The sequence below is a fragment of the Tenrec ecaudatus genome, chromosome 6 (genome assembly GCF_050624435.1).
Source record: "Tenrec ecaudatus isolate mTenEca1 chromosome 6, mTenEca1.hap1, whole genome shotgun sequence".
Lineage (NCBI taxonomy): Eukaryota > Metazoa > Chordata > Mammalia > Afrosoricida > Tenrecidae > Tenrec > Tenrec ecaudatus.
This window is the reverse complement of record NC_134535.1, coordinates 77,605,523-77,615,981: the sequence shown is the minus strand read 5'-3', so window position 1 is coordinate 77,615,981 and position 10,459 is coordinate 77,605,523. Positions and strand designations below refer to the sequence as shown.

Here is a 10,459-nt window from a genome sequence, read left to right as displayed (position 1 = left end):
AAACACCATTGGACTAGGGGAAATATGGTAACATGTGTGGAAATATCGGGGAGATCGCTTTCTCTTCTAGAGTAAATTCCTGAACCCTCTGGAAGCCACAAAATAACTTTCAAAGTTAAGTACATCAAAGTTCTTAAAAGTTGGAGATCATTAAAACCTGCTCACTATTATTGACTACATTTGCTAATGACCAATGGCATGATCTGTGTGATCATCCTCACTGGTATGAATTGATCTTTCCTATACATTAGCTCACTCATCCTATTTAGCCTCTCTAGTAGTCACCTACTCTGGTGTCAATTTAAGGATTAAGAGTGTAGGGGTGGAATCTAGGCTGTCAATTGGGAGATGGCCAATGAGACTTCTGTGTGGACTTGGACTTATACTGAGCATTCTGAGAGATCTGGTCCTTCCTCCTTGGTCCTTCTCTCTCTCTCTATTACTCCCTGGGAGACATTGCAGAAGACAAACCACATGGATACAACCAGACCTCAGAAGCTGGAGAAGCCACAGAGAGGCTCATGCCAGCATTAACTTGTTTAGAACACCACTGGACCCAAGAACTTTCTACCCACTGGCTTGTGATCATCCTTCATTTGGTTTCATTGCATGTGTTTTGTGAGTCTGAAGAGGACTTTATAGATTGGTATTGGACATAATATGGGCTTATATCAGACTTATGACCTTGGACTGGACTGGGTTGGGATGTTTTCTCAATGTTCAATTCGTCTTGTATATAAAACTATCCCTTATATACCTATGCATGCTTGTGAACTTGTTCCTCTAGTCTATTGAGACTCACACATCCTCTTATCCTTATGGCCCTGGGATCCCTGCCTGGATAGACGACCAAGTACACAGCTTATTGCAGACACCCTCACTACACAAACAACACCTTTCGCTTATTTTGTTTCCGTTTTTTTCGTTCTCCTCAGCAGTCCTTCCATTCCCTGTTAGTGTCCAGCTGTATGGACCTGCAGTGAGTGATGACCTGAAGAAAAAGACTGACCAGTGGACTGATGATTCAAAGGGAAATTGTATTTCCAAAGTACAATTTTATATATAACGAGGCTAGGGTACATTGGGCACATATTGTAACAATAACATTGTGATAAAACTGCTCTAAGCACAAACAGTTCCTTGGGACTAATCTTAACAGATGCAGCTGGGTTCTCAGTGTACTCAGGGAATCTTGGAATGTGGCAAAACTCATCCCATCCTCCCAGCGTTCTGGGTTACACAGTGTCCCCAAGTACCCCGAGCGTCACCAATAAAATCAGTTACTCTCTATTGTTCCTCCTCTCCTACACAGCAGACACGCACACACAACACCGCCAATATTTTAGTTCCCACCACAATTTTGTTTTTTTGGGTTTATTTCACTTTATTTTCTTGTTTTCCTCTAGAATTAGTTTTTTTAATCTATTTTATCATTTTCCACGTTGCCCCACCTATTTCCTCTTCATGTGCATTCCAGTGCCCTTGCAAATAGGTGGGCCTCTCAGGACAACATAGGTAGGCCCACAGATTGAGGCACACCTACTGAAACCAAGTTTGTTTGACTTTTAAACCAGGTTGTTTTTCTTTTCTCCTGACAGCACATATCTGTACATATTCACATTGCTAAAACACCAGGATCTACACCCAACCCCTGTCTTATCCTTTGTTTTCTCTCTCTTCTCTGCACATTCATAATTTTCCTTCTTCATTGCTTTCCTTTTTGTCTTTTTCTACTTCTCTCTTTTTACTTCCTTTTCTCCTTTCTTCTTTAATTCTTCTTATTTATATATGTGTTGGGCCAACTTGACGAGAGAAAGAACTTCATGTAAAAGAGCAATTGCATATTGAGAAAACACACAAGCACAGTGGGCAGCTCAAGTCCATAGTCCTTATGCTACCCCATATTTCCTATACTAGTCCATAGATTACTCTTTAGACTCACACAGCACATGGAATGGGGCTGAATGCAAGAAGATCACAGACCAGTGGCAGTGGAAACATCTCTAATGCTATAATGGGTCTCCACATGTCTCCTCCAGCTCTCTGAGTGTCTCAATAGCAAGAGAGACGGCAGAAAGAGTATGTTGCCATTTCCAATGAGCTATTTATCTCAGTCCCACTTCCAAATGAGGTCATCAAGTTGTGACCTGATTGACAGGCTGAACTCCACCCCTTCACTCATATTGATAGGAGATTATGTAACTTCCACATACATAGATATATAAACATGCACATTTTCTTTTTCTACTTCTGATTCTTTACTTACATTCCTCACTTGCCCCAACCACTATTTCTATTTGCTCTCTCTCTCTCTCTCCTTTTAACTTCAGGAATTACTTTAACTATTCCTATTAGTTCTTACTATCCCTCTTGAAATACATATTCCAACTATATTATAAGTCTTTTTATCTCATCTGATGACCTATGATTTTCACTGTCATTTCATTTTCTCCATTTCCCCCCATCCAATTCCCTCACGTACTTCTCATTTTTCTCTATTTCACTACTCTAGGATTTTTCACTCATATTAGGCCTCTCACACATCGCTAGAGAGAACCACCTGGCCAACATGATCCGAAAGCTCACACATACCTAAGTGTTCCTATACAATGCCACAGAAATAGCAGTCAACCCCAGCAAAGTCCAAACTATCAAGAAAATGAATATAAACAATTTACAACATCCAAAACCCATGGATAATTCTGAAAAAGAACTGGAATTATTATTAATAAACTTCACCAGGATTGTGTTTAAGTTCCTAAAAAAGATGTGATGAACCATAAGAGAAAAACAGGACAAACTGAAAACCTTCAAATGTTCCACTAAATGGAATAACAGAATATAAACATTAAGTGAACAGAATAAGACAACTGAACAAAAGCACCTGAGAAATAGATGGTAGTAATGGAAAATTGAATGATTATACTAAAAAACAAAATCAGCATTACTAAAACCAATGAGAGAGATTAACAGAAAAAAGCAAAGGAATCCAAAGAAAACCAGAGAATAATGTGAGGCACGATCCAGAGAAACAATCTATGTCTCATCAGGATCCGAGATGAAGAAAACACACACACACACACACACACACAACCCTGAAAACAGAATAAGAAATGATGGAAGAAAAAATCTCTAACATCATAAAAGAAGGAAGAATAACAAGGCAGGAAGCTGAGAAAACCCCACACATGACAAACTGCAAAAGAAAATTTCACAGCAATTTGTAGTCAAAGGTGGTAATTTCAAGGAAAAGGAAAGTGTTCTTGGAGCAACAAAGGAACAAAGAGAACCATTACCTACAAAATAAATAGATATATAAGTTACCAGAGGGCAATGTATAGAAATCCGTGCATACATGACAAGGGAGGGGACATCCAAAGTCATCATCCTTAACACAACATGTCCAACATGTAGAACAAGAAAAACAACAGAAACTCTGCAAGATCAGAGAAAACAAATGATAATGATCAGAGCTGAAATAAATGTCTTGGAAATAGGAATTCATGGGAAAAATCTGCAAGACGTAAAATACTTTTTTGAAAGGATTATCAAAATTTGAAAACTTAAGGAAAAGAAAAAGGAAATGCAGGTACCAAGAACTAGATATGAAAAGAGAAACATCATAATAGATAGAATTAACTGAAATATAATAACACATTACTATTAAAATCACTATGAATTTTATAGTATGCACAAAGGCCATTATTTTAGGCATTGGTGAGCTAAAGTGGAATAGAATTGACCATTTTGAATCAGAAAATAGTGTGGTTTGCTATCCTTGGAATCAAATAATCATGAAGATTGTTGTTGTCTTCTAAGTCAAAGGCGCATTAAAAGATCTATCTTGAAGAACTGTGTTGTATGTTAGGATTATACCTATTCCCATTCAACTAAATACAATCAATCCAACTGATTTTCAAATTTATGTGGCAACCCGCAAAGCTATTAAGGATGAAATTGAAGAAATCTACCAATGTCTGCAATCTGAAATCATTCCTGCATGCAATTAATATGTATCGATAATTACATTGGACAATATGTCCTTATTGAGAGAAACAAAGCTAACCTCACATATTAGAATACTGGCAGGACCAGTAACTGTTTAGTCGCAAATATCAGTTTTCAACAACACAAAAAGCAATTATGCACTTAGATTTTCTTCAAATGGAATCAATGGAAATAAAATTAAATACATCCGTGGAAGGAGACCATTGAGAAACTCAGTATCAGGAGCTAAAACCAGGCCAGCATTAACTGTGGAGAGAGCATCAATCAGTCATATATACATTCAAGTTAAATCTTAATATTACTGAAACAAGTCCACAAGATCCAAACTATAACCTTGAGTGTATTCCACTTGAATTTTGAGAGAATCTGGAAAAGAGATTTGCTGCATTGAGCACCAATGACAGGATACCTGAAGACCTGAGGGACAACATCAAGAATATCATTAAAGAAAAATTTCATTAAAAATACAGGAAAGAAAGAAAAGATCAGCAGGAATGTTAGAACAGATGCTTAAACATGTTCATAATTGCAGAGTAACTAAGGTAAATGGAAGAAAGAATAGTCAAAGAGCCAAACAGAAAATCTCAAAGGACCTCAGAAAAAAATTGCAAATATTAGAATGAAACAGGTGAAGAGCTAGAGTTAGAGAACCAAAAAGGAAGAACACACTCAGTATATTTTAAATGAAAATAAGTCAAGAAAAAAAATCAAACTTACAGTGGTAATTTTGAAAGATATTAGGGCAACATATTGAAAGATGCAGATATCATCAAAAGATGGACAGAATACACAGAGTGGCTGTAACAAAAGAAGTAGTCAACATTCCAGGAGGTAGCATATTAGCAAGAACAAATGGTATTGAAAGAAATCCAAACTACGTGGAAAGCAGTAGCCAAAGACAAGGCTCCAGAAATTGGTGGAATAGCAATTCAAATGTTTCAACAAGCTCAAGAAGTAGTAGAAGCGATAATTCATTTATGCCAGGAAATTTGGAAGATAGCATCCTGATCCTTTGACTGGAAGACATTTATATTTGTACCCAATCACCAGACAGGTGCCCCAACAGAATGCTCAAATTGTAGAATAGTGTCATTAATATCACATGCAAGTAAAATTTTGCTAAAGATCATTCATATTAGTGGGGGTCCACCTTCCTGATATGATCAATGAAGACAAACGTGCACATAAGCAAATGTGGTAAAGAAAGCTAATGGTGCCTGGTTATCAAAAGAGATAGTGTCTGGGGTCTTAAATGCTTGAAGATAAACAAGCAGTCATCTAGTTCAGAAGCAAAAACGCCCACATGGAATAATCACACCAGCCTGTGTGACCACCAGCTGTCGAAGGGATCTGGTATCAAGCATCAAGGAACAAAATTCATATCATTGTAAATGTGGGTGAGTGCAGAGTGAAGACTCAAAGCCCATCGGTAGGCTATTGGACACCCCCTTTCTAAAGAATTGTGGGGAGGAGATGAACCAGTCAAGGTGCCAGTTAGGAACAATAAAACATATAACTTTCCACTAGTTCTTTTTTTTTTGTGAAATGATTAAAGAATTTATTTGAAACTGTGGAAGTTGAATATCAGAACATACTTGGATACAGTAGCAGGTGCTGGTTAGCTCTTTTGCCAACTGTCAAAAGAATTTTGAAAATATACACTCCTTTGCTTCCTCCGCCCCAGCATCATGATCCCAATTTTACCTTAAAAAATCTGACTAGATCAGAGGATGTACATTGGTACTGATAGCAACTGGAAACAGGTAATCCAGGACAGATATCTCCTTCAGGACCAGTATTGAAAGTGGTGATGCCTGGAGGGTAGAGAGAATGTGGGGTAGAAAGGTGGAACTGATTATACAAGTGTATGTATAGCCTCCTCCCTGGGGATGGACATCAGAGAAGAGGGCAGGGGGAGACAATGGACAGTGTAACATATGAAAAAATAATAATATTTTATGAATTATGAAGGGTTCATGAGGTAAGGGAGAATGGAGAGGGAGGACGGAAATGAACAGTCGATATTAATGGCTCCAGTAGAAGGCAAATGTTATGAGAATGATGATGGAAACAAATGTACAAATGTGCTTGACACAATAGATGTATGTATGGAATGTGATAAGAGTTGTAAGAGCCTCAATGAAATGATTTTTTTAAAAAAAAAGAGTTACAGGAGTACATTAGGTGCCAGAAATTCAGGTTGAACAGGACATATTATGAGAGCTATAATTGCAGATATCAGACAGATCTTGGTTGAAATCAGAAGGTACAAGAAAGATATTTACTTCTGTTTTATAGACATTTCTAAGGCATCTGCGGTAGTTACATAATCTCGTGTCAATTTGGGACTTGAGAGGATTATGAGTGAAGGGGTGGAGTCTAGCCTGTCCTTCATTGTACAACCAATGAGGCCTCTGTGTGGGCATGGCCTTCTCCTGGGAATTCTGAGAACACCTCTGTTTCCTCCTTGGAGGCAGGAGAAATTTTTTCTCACTACTTCATTCCCTGGGAGACATTGCCCTTGTTAAGACACATGAAACTACAAGAGTGCCCTAAGCTGAAGAAGCCACATGAACCTACCCTGATGCAACAGACCCCTGAAGTCGGAGAGACTCTTGGTTTTGAGTTATTTATTAGGTAGTATATATATATATATATATATATATATATATCAGTTTGCATATTGAGGACTTGTTAAACACAGAGCAGCATATCATTTCTTTATGTTCTTATACATTCCTTTACAATTCTGAACTTTACTTAGTACCACATTGGTCAAGTCATAACCACATGAATAAGACATAAGAAAATAATACACAGAAAATTATAAGGGGAAATAGTTTTATAAAGCAAAGAAAACAATTTAATCATTTTATCATTGGGTACATCTTATGTATGCTTAAGGAAGTCCATTATATTTCCAATTCTGGTTAAAATTGCTATCACATTTACTAAAATACTTTAATGTGTATGTGTAGTAAGTCTTTATTGGGAAGATGGTGTACTATTATAAGGATGTTTAAAATATATTATCAGATGAAATTGATTAATTTATACCTATTTTAGTGTTATTTTATCCATTTAAGCCCTTGGTCAAAGAATTAGGATTTCCAAAGACAAGAGACAAAGGCCTTGAATCTAAAAGGCTGCTCTTAGTTTCCAACACACAGGGACGTGATGGACCACAGAGGGAAGCTCTACTTGGTTCTGTTCCAGACTCACAATTTTTCTTGAATTTAAATGTGATGGGCCCAAACCAAATTTCTTAATTTTACTTTTATTACTTGAAAAACCCCTCATGATCATGACAATCTCAGGGCATGTAATTGTCTCATAGATGCCTGATACTTATCATGAGGTGTTCTCCCATGAAAATTCAAGATATCTCAGATTCATACTTTTCCCAATTGAGTGTTTATGCCTGACGAAGGCTTGCACACCTCATTACTATAAACACTCACTGTAAAATAAACTGGACCTCTCGTTCCGACATTGAGGATTTGAAGCCTCTGTCCCCATCTTTTTGTATTATATGTTTTCTTTAATCACACATTCTGCTCCTGAGGACATTTTTGACTGTGGGACTCGACAAACATATAACAAATCAAAAAAGAATGGGACGTTTAATTCAATGAAATATAACAAATGCCCTGCCAGTGGGTCAATTCCAACTAATAGCGACCCCATAGATCAGGGTACAATTGTCCCTGTGGGTGTCAAAGAAGTGATTCTCCAGAGGAGTAGAAAGTCCTGTCTTTCTCCATTGGAGCAGCGGCTGGTTTGGAACTAATGACTTTGTGTTCAAGACCTCAACACTTAATCACAGCATCACCAGTTTTCTTCCAATCAAATGACAGATGAGAAATAGAAAACTATCAATATTGCATTAAATATGAATTCAACGTAAATTTTTGCTTAGAATTTCTTTATGATTGAAGTTTATTTGAAAAACATCTTTTGACTAAGATCTTAAAGGCTTGCTTTACCTGTTGGTTCCTCAGGGAGTAAATGAATGGATTTAGCATTGGGGCAACAGAGGTATTGAGCACTGCTATACCCTTAGTTAAGGCCACTCCATCCTCTGCTGAGGGCTTGACATACATAAAAATACAACTCCCATAAGAAATAGAGACAACAAACATGTGTGAGGAACAAGTGGAAAAGGCTTTTTTCCTTTGCTCAGCAGAGGGGATTCTCAGAATTGTCCTCAGGATAAGAGCATAGGAAAGAATCACCAGTGTCAAGGTGATCATCAGCGTCAATACTGCCAGGACAAATGCTAGGAGCTGTAGGAATGCTGTGTCTGTGCAGGAGATCATTAGCATGGGAGAAGAGTCACAGGTGAAGTGGTCAATGATGTTGGAGTCACAAAAATCCAGTTGAAGACCCATAATGACAGGTGGGAAAATAATAAGAAATCCAGCCACCCAGGAACTTATGACTAGCTGCATGCAGACTTTACTGTTCATTATGGTTGTGTAATGCAATGGCTTACAAATGGCTACATAGCGATCATATGACATTACTGCCAAAATGAAAAATTCTGTTGACCCAAGGAGAATAAAGAAGAACACTTGAGCCATGCAAGAATTATAGGAGATGGTCCTGTCCCTTGTTACAATGCTGATCAAAAATCTAGGAATACAAACTGTTGTATATGAGATTTCAAGGAAAGAGAAATTCCGAAGGAAGAAATACATGGGAGTTTTGAGGTGGGAATCTATTACAGTAAGGTTGATAATTAGAAGATTTCCAGTAATACTTAGTATATATGTGAGAAATAGAAAAAGAAAAACTAAAATATTTAGCTCTGAGTCTTCTGTTAATCCCAGGAGGATGAATTCTTTTACAGATGAGTGATTTTTCATTTTGTGGTTGTTGTTGTTGTTGTTGGTGGTGGTGGTGGTGGTCCTGGTCCTGGTCCTGGTGCTGGTGGTGAGGACTTCAGTTAGGTCTACAAATGGAAATCGGGGGTGGGTTTGAATTACTAACCTGTCAGCAGCACAATATTTGATCCACTGTGCCACCATGGCTCTTTATAAGGGAGATGAAAACATAATTATTGAGTTCACGGTTTTCTTTTGATTACATCATTTAATTATAAACCTTATAAGTTATACAAGACAATAAATTAGCAACAGATTAATTTATTGTACTGAATTTTGAAAAAAGTGCATGAATGAAGAAAATCTGTGATGTAGCTAACTAGACATGTAATATTTTGTGAGTCATTGGGAGGTGTAATAAATATATGTGTATACAAATATAAATTATGCTTATAAAAGATGTTTTTGTTTCTTTTAGAGATAACTATATACACATGAAAAAGTGGAGAAAAGTGTAATTGAAGGATAATACTTTTATTGTTAGTAAAATATTTGTAGCCATTAGCTAATGTGTTTGGTTTTCTTGAAAAAGAAATGATGTTTTCAAAATTTTAAATTAAAAAAACCTTTAATATCATGCTATATTAAGAATAAATAACAAAATGTTAAAGACACTTAAACATAAAACTCATTTTATTATAAATGTACACATTTTAAATCGAAAGCTTTCTCCTCAGTATACTATTACTTTATTACTTTTAAAGAAGATATTCTGAATGCCAAAGTTAAATGATCTAAGTTGTACATTGATTAGAAAATATTAAAAAAATGAGTTGAGAAGCAGTTTATACTTACAATTATATAATCTTTAAATGTGGTAGCGTTTTGGGTGATTAATCAAAATGCTCTGTAAATTTACTTTACATGGCAATCCGGGTTTGATGATGCTTCACCTCTCGAATCCTTCATAGACTTCCCAAGTTGTGTTTTATTGGTTTTCTTACTCAAGGACACACTGATATAATGTGCAATTGGAATTTGGAAAAACAATAGTTGCTAAGAACATTGATAATGGGAATAATATGGGACTATTTCCAATAGAAAGCCTATTTAGGAAGAAGGATACACCCACACAGAAAGTGGCATAGTCCCTGCAGCTGATAGAAGGTGGCAGCTCCAGACCAGAAGCAAAATATCCATAGAATTTTGCAACTTGAAAGCCAGGAAAAGGTTGATGACATGGTGAAAAATGTGTTTCTTAATCAGTGGTTAAAGCTCTGTGGAAAGTACAAGTAGTTCATGTTCATTAGGTAGCAGTCTGAAAATTAAGAGTATAAGTTCCTGGAATCAAAGGTGACAAATATAAAAAAGAACTCTGCCCTAAGTTTGCAAGTACTTACAGAGGTATAATTCATGATGAAAAATAAAAGTCATCATGGAATGTTTGCAAGACTCAAAAAATGGAAAATGTGGCCTCCTTGTAAAAAAGGTGTGGGAAATCATTATGACTGAAGAAAAATGTATACTTTGATAATTATTGAGTTAGAACCTTGAGTGCATAAGAAGACAGGTCTGAAAACACGAGTCAAAATGAAGAAACAACAGCTATTTGAAAGGGGGGAGTA

At 36.6% G+C, this 10,459-nt stretch overlaps 1 protein-coding gene across 1 annotated transcript; it reads right to left on the bottom strand.

The window, feature by feature from the left end:
- Positions 1-7,934: 7,934 nt before the first annotated feature.
- Positions 7,935-8,876, bottom strand: LOC142450944 (olfactory receptor 6C76-like). The gene has a single exon (XM_075552879.1). The coding sequence runs from the start codon at positions 8,874-8,876 to the stop codon at positions 7,935-7,937; it is 942 nt and encodes a 313-aa protein (XP_075408994.1).
- Between the last annotated feature and the right edge of the window lie 1,583 nt (positions 8,877-10,459).

Bases quoted from the DNA above. Each gene is read 5' to 3' on its own strand.
- LOC142450944 (XM_075552879.1), bottom strand. From the start codon at position 8,876: ATGAAAAATCACTCATCTGTAAAAGAATTCATCCTCCTGGGATTAACA.